General features: G+C 42.4%; 1 protein-coding gene across 1 annotated transcript; it reads right to left on the bottom strand.

Annotated features, from left to right (window-relative positions):
* On the bottom strand, positions 1 to 11,667 carry ces3 (carboxylesterase 3). Its single transcript, XM_085414948.1, has 13 exons — positions 11,552 to 11,667; positions 7,242 to 7,443; positions 7,023 to 7,161; positions 5,431 to 5,564; positions 5,088 to 5,241; positions 4,833 to 4,937; positions 4,111 to 4,212; positions 3,719 to 3,859; positions 3,534 to 3,614; positions 3,229 to 3,370; positions 1,927 to 2,076; positions 1,308 to 1,380; positions 1 to 664 (listed from the first exon to the last, which is right to left on the bottom strand). The coding sequence occupies exons 1-13, from the start codon at positions 11,616 to 11,618 to the stop codon at positions 475 to 477; spliced, it is 1,680 nt and encodes a 559-aa protein (XP_085271074.1). The 5' UTR covers positions 11,619 to 11,667; the 3' UTR covers positions 1 to 474.
* Positions 11,668 to 15,982: the final 4,315 nt, after the last annotated feature.

The following is a 15,982-nucleotide window of genomic DNA, read 5'->3' as shown; positions in this document are numbered from 1 at the left end:
CAACTTTATTTTAGTGTCCTTTTAAAGTCCTCAGAGAGTTCACCGAGTGTGGGCAGGACTAAATACATGATAATAAGATATATTCCTTCATTCTAGATATGTAAGAATTAGTTATGCAATGGAATAGTCAAAACTCTTGATGTGAAGATTGTTCCTTTGCCTTTTAATATGATTGCATTTTAAATTATAAGTGGCACATTTTATTAATTTATTATTTTAGGAAAGTAATCAATCAGCAAATCAAGTACATAACCTAAAAGACCTGATAATTCTCTTTTTGCTTTCAAAATTCATTTCAAAGTTCATTAAGCATTATCTTATATCAACAATGCCTATTTAAAAAAATTAAATTACATTTTTTTTAATTACAGTTTTGTTACAAATCACTTAGAATTACAAGAGTTGTGAAAGACACTCAGTTAATCTATTCTTAAACAAAGAAAAAAAGAGTTTGGGCTGTAAAACTATCAGTCATCAGTTTCCAGGCACCAGTTTGGCTGCTGCTTCCAACTCTCTGAGCTTCAGAGGCAGGGTGACAGTAGCGAAGTGGACCCTATCCTTCCTCAATTTCTGTTTCACGGTCTGAGTCGGGCCCAGCTCCATGTACTCCTGGTTCTGCCTGTTGTACTGAGGCCAGCTGACCAGCCCAGGACCATTGGGAGAGCTGGGGATGTCAGTGCAGAGAAGATCATCAGTATATGTTCCCTGCGATTTCATTCTGCAGAAATATCATCATTTCATTTGTATACGGCAACTGCACTCATGTGTGCCCTTGTGGGTTGCATCCTTTAAATATTTCCTACTCCAACCAGCAAATTTACTGCAGTCACCTGTCAGCCACTCACAGCTGATATTAATTAAACTGATTACTTATTGCAATAATTCCTGTCAAGCATTTGGTTCTGGAAGCTGATGTGCTGGAAGGAGAAAAGCTGAGATAAGATATGTTTCTTATATCCCAAAAGAAAAACCTCGATAACGTCATGGTGGTAACAGAGATCAAACCCGGGGCCTCATTAGTGCTGTTATAGACTTGACCTGTGACCTATTTCCCCTGACAAACGTGCAACCATTAGGTGTTGTATTTGGATCAGACGCCAACCTGAACCTGACTCATAAACCCAGACAGGTTGTTAGTAACAGCAAGCAGATCTGTTGAGGCCAGTCAAGAGTTATCTTTTCTGTTTCTACTATACCGTACATCATCAGCCCTGTATCAGTTGCTACCAGTTGATAGTCAGCATGTCATGAAGGAAGTCAACAGTACAGGGTCTGTAGTTTTGCGGTTTGCAGCCGTTTTTACTCACCCATCTCGGACAAAATTAGCCCAGTATGACATCATCGTCCTGCAAAATCTCTCATCCTCTTTGGTGATGTTGCCTGAAGATGGGACAGTGGAAGGTCAGTCACAAAGCTGCCCTCTGACTTTCAGTCTTCTAAGGTTAAAGCTGATGTATTCTGCCCATTTTCAGCTCAAAAGTTTTATTCTTGGACTCTGATAATCTGGAGCTTCTGTCTGAAACAAGCTGGTCTAACTCTTCCCCCTTTGACTGACATAAACAGAGTTGAAACCGCATGTGGGTGGAGCTTCTGTGCTCCCAGCCAGAGCTATGTGCCCGACATGCCCATATTAGGGACATCCATTCTCTGTGACATCATATAGATGCAAGAATAGAAAAAACTATCTGAAAAGGAGCTGTCTTACACCTTTTGGCTCGTAGTGATTACTGTACATGTGCTGACCTCAGTATTTAGAACTTTGGGAATTTTATTTGATTTATTAAGTCATGCACATCTGACAGAAAAGAAGGGAAAGCAGAATAGGTCCTTTTTAAACAACATTTTGTAGCCATTTGTTAGCCACAACTTTCCCCCATCAGTGATACAATAAAAATGTATTATAGGGCATATACTACACACACTTACCAAAGATTTTTATATTTCCATTCCAGAAACATCCACCAAACATCAAGCCGACATCATCTGCATGATCTGCTTTCACAAAGCTGGGCCTGTTATGTTTGTATATCTCAGCCTGGTATGCAAACTCATACATGTAAACTGGAACGCCCACGTCTGAACAGCCAAGGAGACAAAAGATGAGAGGAGCATGGTTATGCTGGGCTTAAACAGAACAAAGTGAACTTTTTCCCTCACTATTCACTACTGGCACAAAGCTTTGAGGAGCTTCTTTCCTTGCATCAGTTATAGTTGGATTAAAGGAGCAAAAACTAAGCTGACAAATAGGTACACTGATAACCGCAGAAATAAAGAGAAGCTAGCCGCATTGTGAATTGATTTTAACAAGATAAAAGCGTTTATTTTAACCAAAACCACAAACTTTAACCAACCAGCCACTGAAAAACCATGGATGGTCTCTAAGCTCCTGCGCTTGTGTCATCTCTTTTCTATTCCCTGAGTCTGTTTCAGCAGAGAGACTGTTAGTTCCTGCTGTCGCCAAGTGCTGCTCACTGGAGATCATCTGGAGATCATCTGATTCCTGGGAGTCTCTATTTAATATATTATATTAAATAGAGACATATATATATATTGTAGAATCGTCACCTTTTTTATATTCATCCATAGCTGCTGTGATGCAGATGCTGTATCGGTCTGTCGTGGTGAAGAAAGAGCTGAGTGCAAAAGCAAAGCCGTCAATCTACATCCCTAGCCTCAGGTTGTGGATCCAAGTGGTGGAAATTAGCTTTCTATAAAGCGTGGCTGGCCTCTCTCTTGGAGATAGGATAAGGCGTTCTGTCGAGAGTGGCTCTGACTAGCCGGAAGGGTCTAGTTGGTTCGGGCATCTGACAAGGATGCCTCCCAGGTGACTCCTGGGTGAGGTGTTCTGGGCATGTTCCACCAGGAAGAACCCCGAGACAGACCAAGGACATGCTGAATAGATTACACCCCTCATCTGGCCTGGAAATGCCTTGGTGTTCCCTTGATAAGCCGGAGGAGGTGGCTGGGGATAGGGATGCGACCTGGCCTCGGATGTATGGAAGCAAGGCCAGGATAGCAGTTTGGTTTTTTTGGTTTTGTTTGGATTTCTGCTCAGGATTTGCTGAGTCCCATTTCACATAATGTCTCTGATAGAGAGGCCCGAGACTGACTGAATGACAGTGTTTCATTTCTGGCACTTATATGTGTGGTTTTGGGAGTCCTTGGAAGTCCACCTGCTCTAATATTTAAATATAAAGGCATGCTGGATGAGTTAGCCCGTTCTCTAACCTGAGTGGTACCCGGCCACTCGGACAACAGGCAGTGTCATCAGCAGGTCTCCTATGATTTCAGTGAATCCGTCTCTGATCTCCTCTGGAGTTTTAGCATCTTGCAGGTATTCATCTACAATGAGGTTGTTAACAAAGGAGGCCTGGAACAGAGAAACAGGTTTTGAAACTATTAGATCAGGTGAGTTTTATTATAGCGCCTAGTCCTAATTTTAACCTGAGCTCAAAAAAAACTTCACCACAACTTCAATCAAATCATTGAATCAATGATATAAAGAAAAGCTGTCTAGCTGTTGCTGTGCTCACCCCTGGAGGATTAAACATGTTCACCACTGCCAGCACGGTCTCTCTGTTCATGCCATTCTCCCACCCAGGAACGGCGAAGCTCTGCAATCCACAAAAACACAATTTAGATCAAGACTTTAAACAGGAAACACATTAGGAGAGTGGAATCAGCCACAGAGACTGTGGTGTAGAGGTATCTGTGCGACCTGAGGTAAGATCCAGCCAAATTCATGGTTTGTGATTCCCATCAGTACCGGAACCTTCAGCACTTCGTGTTTCTGAAGAAGAGCCTCTGCCAAGTCAGTCAGAAATTCGCCGTCCACCACGGCCCCGAGGAAAATTTTCATCTGCACAGAAGTGACTGTTGATGACTTCCAACAGAGGTCAAATGGATACAGGAAGCTGGAGTTTGCCAGCTGAGAGTGTTTAAATGCTTCCATCTAGTGGCCTTAATTAAGTATTATTCTTGCACGTGATATTAATCTCTAATCCAGCAGGTTTTCACACAATTGGCTTGAACAACATCAGATTCATTGTCTGTTTTTCACTCAGTGAATTCAGAGTACATCTGCTTGCACGTGTTAACACAATCATTTACCTGCTTTGTTGCGGCTACTAATTCATCTTGACTCTTCCCCTTCATACAACGGATCAGTTCCTCTGTGCTGCTGTGGTTACATCCAATATGGTTCGCAACAATCTGGGTATGTGGGGGACATGAATGACAATCACAAACAACACAATCTCTTGCTGCCCCAACTACACTAACTTCACCCAACTTTAGTGAAGTTAGTGTAGCTTTAACCCTTTCACGCATAGTGGACAGCTATTCAAAGGCTGTTTCCTTGTATTTGTGTCAGTGTTGATGGTATACTTGCACATAAAACACTACATTGGACACTGATGTGTGACTCCATACCCTGCCACCCACTGGTCAGCCAGTGTTGTCCACCTAAGTGGACATGTAAAAAACTCTTTGAAAAGTACATGTTTGAAAAAAGGAGTTCAAAAATCTTTTTTTCATGAGTAAAGATGAATAAAAATACTTGTGATTGTCATCATTCATCCATGAAAGGGTTAAACTGAGCAATTTCACTGTTACCATCTCGGGATTTCTTTTTTAATTGAACATGGACAATGCATCTATATGCATGTCTGTTCAGATAGTGGTGAAGACTTGATTAGCACTGAAGTATTAACTGTTCATTCTTGGCCAGATTTAGATGCTACTTCAAAGGAGCTACAAAGCAGATATGTTGATCTGCTGATGGAGCAGTCACTGTGAGCTACTTCAAATTCCTCGCATTCAAATTTCAGCACCTGCGCTTGAGACAAAGGATGATTTGTAGTGTAGGTTCCAAGTGTTGCTACTCCACTTTGAAAGATTGCCCTCTGAAACAGTCCTTTTGCTTGTGGAGAAAGAGTCTGTTCAAAAAGAGACATACAGTATGCATGTAAAATTCACTTATGAAATACTCAAACACTTGAATTACTCAGTATTAACTTTGAGGTGCTCATATTTGAGCTTAAACAAATGTTTAGCAGGTTGATTTGACATGCTGATTTCTTCCTTACCAGTATGGATGCACTGATTCCTCCAGCAGATTCTCCAGCCACTGTGACCGTCTGCGGATCGCCACCAAAGGCTTCAATATTTTCCTGCACCCATCTCAGGGCTGCCAGCTGATCCAAGAAACCCCAGTTGCCCTGGGCGTGTTCATCTCCAGTGCTTCGGAAGAAGAAGAGTTGATACAATTTATTTGGATTGCTTTAACTTCATAATATCCACCACATGACTGATGAACCAGCTGGAGTTATTATTGGCAGTAGATTGTGAGTTAGCTCAACCTTTTGTTAGAAATAATTTAATTAATGTGATCAGGTGGATGTTGAAAGGTTAAGGAAAACAACTCCTTACCTCAGGAAACCCAGAATGCCGAGTCGATACTGAATAATAACCATCACTATGTTTTCATAAACAGCTAGTGGAGCCCCATCATACTGTGAAGCTGCACCCATAGCCAGACCTCCTCCATGGATCCACACCATCACCTGAAACACAGCCAAAGAACCTGCATGTCACACCTGACCGATGCCGATTGGAGGAAAAGAAAAAGGTAACGCTGGTAGTTAAAGTAGTAGAAGCACACGGTCAAATGGAAAGCTGCTTATCCATGTCATCAGTCAAAACAGAGATGCCCAGACTTCCTTCTCGACAGCCAACTCGACTTCTTCAGCGTTCTTTTGCTTTCCCGAGCAAGCCAAGAGAGATAATATCACCAGCATTTCTGGACCCACACCAGGGTATCCTCCAAGTTCACAATCCCCGAAGCCTAAATCCTTCTAATCTAGGAGACATAACCAAATCTGATTACTGAACCGCCACAAATGACTCGGCTCTCATCTCAGCCCTTTCTGCTTTGCTTAAGGGCTGAGATGGATCCACAGGTACTTGGGAACCCTTCAGGTCTCCTTCACTCTGGCCATCAACTTATTTTTTTTTAAGCCAGAGTGGGCACTCCACCCTCTTTCAGATAAAAATCACGACTCAGAGTTTAATCTCCACTTCACACTGGCAATCATCACTCACTGAAGCCAGCAGTGCCGCATCATCAAAGCAGAGATGAGATCCTGAAACCACCGGTCGTGGCACCCTCTGTCCCTCGGCTGTAACCAGACATTCTACCCATAAAAGTTTGAAACAGACTCAGTGGCAAAGGACACCCCTGCTGGAGTCCAACACCCACTAGGAACATTATGCCTGGAAATGCAAACCAAGCTCTCACTTTAATTGTACAGTTGGCCCATAGCAATGGCCCCGATATCCCATGATCCTGAAGCACACTCTGCAGGACTTTGTTCTATCTGAATCTGATATTCACTATCAAACAGACTCTCCTCAGTTCAGTTTTTTTAAAAACCTTGGTGACCTCAGTGACTGATGGGCGAGTCGTACACCTCGTGTCCGGGCTCTGTCGTCCCTGCAGTGGCCGTGTCAGTGGGGATCAGGGGACTCTCACTAAGATGTGTCCATAAAGATCTGTATGTGACTGCTTAACCTTTACTGTTGCAAGAACATATAAGGCATATTTGGAGATAGCAGGACTCTGAGCGAGATACCTCCTTAGTCTGGATTTAGATGCCTGAAAACAATGCACAACATTCTGCTATGCTTCCTCTATTGAGCATGTTTTACTAAAATGTGTAGCCATGGGAGAAAGGCTTTGTTAGAAGTGTTAGCCACTCAGGAGCAACATGAACCCCACATATTAAGAAGGCGTCGCTTGGACGATGCAACAGGAGGTCTGGGGTGAGCTTTGTGTTGCTGTCTGTGAGGCTTCAGTTAAGGTGGTAAATATTTGTTGACCTGGAGGGAGTAGGGTTGTAATGGAAAAGAGCCCAGGACACCAAACTCATCTAGTGCAGAAAATGGCATCAGTGCTGTATTATACTATATAAAATATTAGACTATGATACTCTGTATCCCTGCACCCTGCCACTTTTACTCACTGGAAGCTTGTTCCCCTTAGTTGCTTCAGCTGGAGTGTAGACATTCAGATACAGACAGTCCTCTGAAATTGCTGGTGGGATGAATTCGAGCGACATGGTTTTTGAAACATTCACAACTAGTTCAGGATCCTGGATACACCTGAAAAGGAGACAGATGAGGGAGAGTGTGTGATTCAGAATGAGAGTGCTGTTAAAATGTTCTGCTCTTTGGTGACTTACATAGATGGCTCTTGTGTGCCGTCTCTCACACCTTCCCAGGGTTCCTCAGGCCGCGGAGCAGAGAAGCGGAGGTCTCCCACGGGCGGCTGTGCGAAGGGTATCCCCAGGTAGCACTTTGCCCTCCTCTCCGTGCCTTTCACACTAACATATTCTCCTCTGATTTGACCATTTTTCGCCGAGACCACGAGGTCACTTCTCCCTGCTGAAGAAAGAAGTGTGCCGTTAATGGGCTGTGCATCTAAGTCTGAAGAAGTCTTTTAACTTAACCGCTTAACAGCTTTTAGTTTCTCTGTTTGTAGAAGTTCAAGGTGTAAGAAGCAGATTTATATCTGCAGGTCACATGACTGAAAAGTATCATTATTCATTCAGTTTAATGCAGTTTTATTTATACATTGCCAAAACACAAGAGCATAATTAATTATTAAGTAAAAAAAATATGCTCCGTATAAACTGAATGCATGTCAAACAAGTACACTTTATTTTCTTAAAATTAACATTTTACGTTGCACTTACATGACACACTGACATGGAAAACTGAAATTACTTAAAGGCAACATTTTGGATAGTGTGTAAAATACAAATAAAAGCAGAATGCAATGATATACGAATCTCAAACTCATATTTAGTTCACAACAGAAAATAGTCAAATATGTCAAATGATTAAAACGAGCGCAGCGACGCTTTGTAAGTTTGACTAAAAAGTATGACGTAGTCCTGTGTGGACGGCAGAGGTCAGACCCAAACGCAGGACTCGGAAACAAAACGAGTGAACTAAAGAAGACGCCGTTATTACCTGTAACACGATACTCTTAAACTCACTGACACAAGCATACAAAAACTCAGGCCAGGAGAAAACCAAGCCTTAACTAAGAGTAAAAGAGGGAAACACGGAGCATTCAGGGACAACACTACAAGGGACAAAGTGAAACTGAGAACTTAAATACACACACAGGATAACGAGAGGCTGAACCACGAGTGGGAGCACAAAAGGACTGGGCAAGAAACAGACATGGAGACGAACACAGAAATGAACAAAGCAACATGAAGGGAGAACACAGGAACAGGACTACAACAGTGTCACGGTGCCATGGAGACAGCACAGGTAGGGGAGGGGACAGAAGGAAGAACAAAACACAGGTGAGACTGGACCAAACAGGCGCAACAAGAACCACAGAATTAGAAATGTAAAGAATGAAAACTCAGAGGCATTAGGAACTAAAGACAGAGAACCAATACATAGCTGGAATATGAAAATCTCCAACACCAAACAAAACCAGTGTTGGTCAAGTTACTTGAAAAAAGTAATCAGTAACTAATTACTGATTACTTCCCCAAAAAAGTAATCCCGTTACTTTACTGATTACTTATTTTCAAAAGTAATTAATGACTTAGTTACTTTTTAAAAACACGATTTACAACCTGAAGAGGTGATAAAGCGATAGATCTTTCAGCCCAATTCTACTTTTTCTGCATAATCCATCATACAAAATGTAATCAAATGGAAAAGTCTCTTTTTAAAACTTGTTTTATTAGTTTTAATCTTTTAATTTTATGCATCAAGCAAAAATTTAATTATATGCAACATTCTCTGACTGGAAGAAATTAGTTTAACATTGAAACCTATTTTCTGCACATTCCAGCACATAAAATAAAATATTTTTTGTGTTTACACTCAGTCTTTCAAATAGATGCAAGTAAAACACAGCAGAAAATAAATAAAGTCAAAGACTCAGCGGTCCTGTTGCTCTATTTTCACCTGTAAAGCAGGAGTGGGGTAGGCGGAGGTTTACCCTGGTGCAGGTGTGCCGCGGTCAGTGGAAGAATCCGCGAGTTTCTCTGTGAGTTTCCCATCACGTCGTAGCTACTCGGTACTTGCTCGGAGGTTTAGGGGTTTTTTCGCTGTAAAAAGAAGTTTTCTTCCCACGCACAACGGACGCTAATGTTTTTGTCACTTTTTATGGAATCAAACTCAAAGTAAGGTCAGTACTTCCACGCTTTAAACGCTGCACGCTCATACTCTCTCCCACAATCGATATGTGATCCATTGTTGATCTGCACACAGCTGTTGTCACGAACGGGGCACTCGCTTACGTCGCTGTCGTGAGACATTCTCGCAAAAAAAATCACGGTTTTAGTAACGCAGTAACGCAGCGCTCCTACGGGAAAGTAACGGTAATCTAATTACCGTTTTTGCAATAGTAATCCCTTTACTCGTTACTTGAAAAAAGTAATCAGATTACAGTAACGCGTTACTGTAATCTGATTACTGATTACTTTAATCTGGGAAGTAACGCGTTACTGCCCATCTCTGAACAAAACAGCACAACTCCAAAAGAGGGTCAAAGACCCAGGATCGTGACTAAAAGAAACAACCATAAGAATATTTCACAACTAACCAGGGTAACTGGTTACAGGTCAGTGACGTGAGTGGGTAAAAAAAGGATCTTAGAGAGGCAGAAGACTGTACGGTACATAACATCATTATGAGATTCAGAGAATGTGGTGAAATCTCTGTGCCCAAGGGTCTTTATTGGATGGACAGTGCCTTGGGCAACATTGCGTTAAAGCAGGGATAATTCGGTGATGGAAATCAGTGCCTGATCTCAGGTACACTACCAGACATCTCGGTCAGTGAACACTATTCTCTGTCCACAGATGCAGATTAAAGCTCCATCATTGCAGAGAAGCATGTGAACATGATCCACAAACACCGCCGTCTTCTCTGGGCCAAAGCTCATTTAAAATGGACTGAGACAAAGTGAAGACTGTTGAATATTTGAAGTTCTCAGTGCCCCTGTAATTGACAGCTTGCATTGTAAAGGCACCATCAGTGCTGAATGGTTTACAGCGGGTTTAGAGCGATGTGCCATGCAGAAGGTCTTACAAGATAATCCTAAACCACTTTTTCAGCCCCATGACTTCAGAGTAGTAGCGTCCAAATGCTGAACTGGCCTGCCTGCAGTGCTGACCTTTCACCACCTGAAAACATATGACTCAGGACTATCCAGCAGCTAGAATCTTCTATGAGACGACAAGGGGACAAAATTCCAGCGGCTCTCAGTTCCCAGACATTTACAGTCTGTTGAAAAAAAGAAAAAAAAAAAAAAAAAAAAAAAAAGAGGGGACGTTACACGTGTTGCATGAAGCTCAAAATGACCTTCATGTTTAAAACTGCACATTTTCTCAGTTCAAACTGTTTACATGTTTGTGTTCTGCTGTGAATAAAATTTGGGTTTATGAGATTTGCAAAATAGCTGCATTCTGTTTTTATTTACATTTCACAGCCCAATGTTTTGGAATTAGGGTTTATATTAAAAAAACAAAACAAACTAGTGATAAATCATAATCAGTATGCTTTGTGCAAAGAGGGTTTGACCTCTGGCACTTCCACATGCCGCCCTGTCCCGGGCCTCCTGACTGTGGAGCAGCAGCTCACAGATGCCAAATGTGTGAAGCTGTTCTTTGTGTCCAATCATTGCTTCTGTGTAGCTTAATTGTCTCAATCCAAGTGTTTTGTATCAGCTTTGAGTTACATAATCTGTGTAGCTTTAAAATGTTTAGCCTACCTTGAAGAAACTCATCAGGTGGATTTCCCCAGCCCAGTGGCAGATTGATTCTTTGTAACAAATAGGTAGGTTTAACTAGTTAACAGAATGCTTTCCATTAGTGGGCCTTTACTGTGTATTTTTACTGTCTGATTGCCACTTACTGCCATCTGCTGTCTGAATATTTCCTGTAACAGTGAACTGTGTGAAGCATGCATGTAGTGAAGCACGATGATTTAACATGGTTTTGGTTTTACTAGTCCAGTGCCTTTTCATGGAAACTGAACCCCACATTATTTCTTCGGGTGGTAGTTAACGTTTGGGATAACTGGTTTAGGAACGCATTAAGAAATGTGCACAGAAAAATAGCCCCACAAGCATGCGTGTGTGTGTGGTTTTCTTCCTGCACAGAGATTGAAGCAGACACCATTCACTGTCATGGAAACACTGAACTACTTTCAGCCAGAATAGCTTAACTAATCCAAAAGAAAAACCTCAGACCTGGCACTGAAATCCTCCCCAACACACCTGCCAACTTTCAAGGGGGTGGGCAAAATGATGAAGGCGTACATGGAGCAAACATCAAAAACAAACTTGTTTCCTTTGGTCAAATATCAGCATGATTATACTTTATCTGACACAATCCTTCTTTTCTGCTCTGCTAACATACTATAATATTCTGTGGTGAACCCATGAATCAGCCATCTGTCTGCAGACATTACCATGTGCCTCCCAGAAAAGAGCTCAAATGAAGCGTTGTCTCACCTGGTGTTGCCTGTGCTACCACAATCAGCACAGGTAGAACATAAACAATAAACAGCGCTGTTCTCATCCTGGCCAGGCTCAGAGAAAAGACGGACTGAATTACAGCAGTCTCAGAGAAATAGCCTTCGACTCCCCCCTCCCCTATCCTGCCCTCCTTTAGCACCTCCCATACACTCACAAACACACAAGCATTCAAAACATAGAGCCAGTACACAGACTTTTAACCTCTTTCACACCCACTCAATATGCGATAGCCTCAGTGCTACGACCCGGCTCAAAAGTCGCAACATAAAAAAAAAAGATGAACACCAGAGTGTTAGTGAGAAGAGGATTTTTCTTAAACTGGAATACCAGGTCGGCTAAAATTGCTGGAGCCACCAAGGCAAAGACAAGTGAGCTCCCTGGAAGCTTGCCTCAGGTATGCTTTTATCCACACCTGACTAGGTGTGGCCAATTAGCATCAGCTGAAAACATTGAGGAGATTAGGGGCTGCAGAGGGACGTAACACTCAGCATAAATATTGTAGTCGTCTATTGATTTAAACTCCACGCACGACTCTGACCGCAGAGTCAAAAATGAGGAAATGCTGCTCTTTGACCCCGCTCAGATCTCACTAGTATACTCCTAACAGTAGGGTAAATGCTAGTGATGGCCAAATGAAGCTTTCCGAAGCACTGAAGCTTGTATTGAAAAACGGTTCATTACTCGAAGCTTTTCAACACAGTCCTCTCCGGTGACATCTGGTGGTGAAAATTTTGAAGAGCAGCTTGAATCTGCAAAATAAAACGGACTGCTCAATTATCACTGCTCACTCAAGAGTGGAGTTCTCTCTGATATTGGGCCACCGTTCCGTTGCTTTGAACATGTAATTGGTTTTGTTTTCTCGATTGGGGGGCTGAAAAAAATGTAATGCGTATTTGCGTAATACATTTTGATCAATAAACTTTCCCTATTTAAACATGCACTATGGTGTGGCCTTTCTTTGCTCATAACTCCTTGATGTTGGTAAATACAATAAGTGAGCAATATATATAATATACATATGAGAATGCACAGCACATTATGGAGTATGCCCCTGCTGTGGAGTCCTGCCTCCATCTACTTGTCGTTTAATCACTGGACAGCTGGACAGGTTCATACAAAATATTAGATGAGGCCAATTGTCCTATACATATTTTTGACCTAGGGGTGGGATTGATTGTGAACTGGAAAGGGAAAATGCTTAGGGAGCTGAGTACGGCTGCATCGTCACTGATTTGTAGAATCATTTTGATTCGATACAGGATTCAATTTGATTGGAATCTGGAAAGTTTTGCCTCAGTCAGAAATATTACAATTCTGATCATTTAACAGTATATATCCATAATTTCGTATCTATTAAAAGAAAGCTGACACATGTGAGACTTAATTAGAGATGTAAACAGAGAGTTATGAAACCTGCAGCTGCAGAAGCCAGCGGGGAAAAAAAGAGGCAAACACAGCGCGGACCCGACGACACATCAAAATCTGACTCTGACGCGTCGGGTCCGCGCTCTGTGTTCACGTTTGTATGCAGAATCCGTAAACCTGCTCCCAGTTACTGTTTTAGCTGCATGGTGTTTGACGACATGTTGTGAGGTTTAACCTGAGATGCTGGCGTTTCAGGCATAATAACGTTAATTTACAAATCGACACGGGATTTTAATGAATCAATATCACTTTATTCAATTTAGCATGGATTGTAATCAGAAAGGCGATAATCAAAACCCACCCCTAATCAAGAACTTGCAAAGTAAAAACATGATCAATGTAAGGTAGCCCTTTTGTTATTTACATTTAAAAAGAGGATTAGTGTTACTGTGCGCTGGCTGAGTCTGTTTCTTTTCTTAGAAATAGTTTCTCCTGCCCTGGAGAAAATCCACTTGCATGGAACAGAAGAGGCTGTGGAGTGCAGGAACTACACTGCAAGCTGGTAGATATGCAGGTATTCCTGGGTCCTGCAGACTATCACCTAAAAACAATAAACAAAATGATTTTCTAAACTGTAGCAATGTAATGTACGTATAGTGTCAAATACATTGTTGTAGTCTTCATTAGCTTTAATTCACATGGAAGTGTTCCTAAAGTCATATGCTGTAATGATATTTCCATTATGAAAACATGATTTTGGACATTTCAAGTTTTTCACTTCGGCAGATAAAATGAATTGAGCAAAATCAACTCAAAATATTCCCACACGCCAGAACGTCCTCTCTTCCTCGCTGGCTCCATATCTGTCAGTGGAATGATCACCTCTTCGCTATCTGTCACCATCAACACACTCCACGAATCCCGTGGATGATTCACTTCCTTATATCCGTTTGAATCAGGTACCGAAGCAGTTACGTGCGTAATGAAGCTTCGGACGTCACTGGTCACGTGACTCTTGCCAAACGAAGCAAGCCTCGACACAGTGCTTCTGAACCAGTGTGTTGTTTTTTTCGACACACGCTCCGGAGCGTCAGCTTCAAGCGGGCCATCACTAGAAAACAGACTGCTGTCAGACTGAGAGGAGGTACATGAGGTGAAATGCAACAAACAAACCCAAATAACTGTGAAATGTGCACATTCTGCCGCGGCCCTTCAGTGAATGATCGCAGTGAACGCACTAAAAAGGGGAAAGAAATCCTTGGAGCAAAGCTGCTGTGGGTTCTTGCATCACTTGTGTTCCTCGTGTGCTTGTAAAAGTCACTTAAAGGTGAGCCATAATATTTTCACAGCTGAGGGCTTTCTGTCACATTATGTGCTTCACTGAGCAAACAAGTGTTGGAGTCAGTGTGTGTACAGACCTTTCTGTTTAAAGACCATGTGTAGTCCCCATCAAACCCAACGTAAACCCAATGAGACTAAGAGAAAATACAGTAAAGTGGCGTCGCTGGTGTCAAATACTGTGTTTGTAAAGAATTGCTTGAGTTCTGATGTTGGTAATTCTCATTTATGTACAGTTTAAATGTATTTTAAGCATTATTTAGGTAGGATTTCTTGACACCAACTATATTTACCAGTGTGAGGAAGGTTTAGTCTGCTATAATGACTAAAATAGAAGAGTTGAAATCAAAGACAAATGCTCCTATGGTCTTGTTCTGAGAGTATATTAAAGTATTTAGTAAACTACATCCAAAAGACATCAAATTCAGCACTCTGCATACTCGTTTACCAAGAACTAGATCTACCACGTTTGGAGAGGTTTGGATAAATGGTTTTGAGGATAGGAAAAGAACGGTCAGACAGGAAGATGTAAGAAGGTAAATGATCTAAATATACCAAATTCAGTCTACTGGAGTACAAAGTACAATAATTGCCTCTCAGTTTAAAATATTTGAGTACTTTAAGCATTATGGTTGGGTTTGAGTCTTTCCCAGAAGACATTTGGCAAGAGACAGGAAGTCACTCTGGGCTGACTTGCAATCCAGAACTAAGGCTACGTTCACACTGCAGGTCTTAAAGCTCAATTCCGATTTTTTGATCAAATCCGATTTTTTTGTCTGCTCGTTCACACTACAAATAAAATGCGACAGCAAACGCGCTCTAGTGTGAACGCTCAAAGCGGCCCGCATGCGCAAAAGAAGACGTCACACACAACGCGCTCTGTTCAGACCCAGAACAAACTATATTGTTTGACTGATGGCCTTAATATAAAGACTTCGGACTTCATGTTTCCCAATTTTTGCTTTAAGTTATTTTGTTATTTACATAATAATGTAGATAACCTAATAATGATACTTATTGCTGTTTTAGAGGAGCGGTGCTTCAAAGGATAGTTGCAGATTTCTGTCAGAATCTGCAGGTTATGCAGTACAAATAAAATGTTCACGTTTCTCCAACGTTGTCTTCCCAGCAGTCTCACCAGATGGCCAGGAAGTGTTCGCGATGTCTTCTCGGGCGCTTCTCTGGCGCTGATAATTGGCGTCTGTCTTGTGTCAGTGACATAAAAGACGGATTTAATGCGACATGACCGTTCACACAGCAGTCGCTTTCTGAAACGTCGGATATGTGCTGACGGACGTGGGTTACTGACCTGGTAGCCTGGCTGGCCCTGGGCTGGGGCCCGGGCCGGGCCTCGGGGGCTTGGGTCCTGGTTGGTGTGTTGCCGGGGTTGTGGGCGGGTGGGTGCATGGGGGCCCAGCCCTGGAGCAGGGTGCCGCCGGTGCGTCGAGCCACCTGGGGGGCCCTTCAACTGGTGGGGGAGATGGTCACATCTTGCAGGAGCTTTCCTCTCTTCAGGAACTCTCTCTGCAGGAGGGGGAGATACAGGAGAGGTGGAGGAAGATCTCAGCCTGGACGTTTACTGTCTTATATAGTCTGGAAGATGAGTGGATGGTGGGGTGGGTGCAGTTTTCTCTGTGGTGGGGTTGGGTGGACTGTCCCGGGCTCTGTGGGGCCGGGGGGTGCTGCTGCACTGGGCCCCAGTCT

Source organism: Rhamphochromis longiceps, linkage group LG7, assembly GCF_057381845.1.
Source record: "Rhamphochromis longiceps isolate RC_006_pf linkage group LG7, R_longiceps_female_GT1.1, whole genome shotgun sequence".
Taxonomy (NCBI): domain Eukaryota; kingdom Metazoa; phylum Chordata; class Actinopteri; order Cichliformes; family Cichlidae; genus Rhamphochromis; species Rhamphochromis longiceps.
Note: the sequence above shows the minus strand (reverse complement) of the source record. Positions and strands in the feature narration are given on the sequence as shown.

Excerpts from the sequence above, each read along its gene's own strand:
- ces3 (XM_085414948.1), bottom strand. The coding sequence starts at position 11,618 with ATGAGAACAGCGCTGTTTATTGTTTATGTTCTACCTGTGCTGATTGTG. Across the intron at positions 5,565-7,022 it reads CTAAGGGGAACAAGCTTCCA|GTGATGGTGTGGATCCATGG; the intron begins GTGAGTAAAAGT and ends GCTGTGTTTCAG. Across the intron at positions 4,213-4,832 it reads ATCCTTTGTCTCAAGCGCAG|ATTGTTGCGAACCATATTGG; the intron begins GTGCTGAAATTT and ends CCACATACCCAG.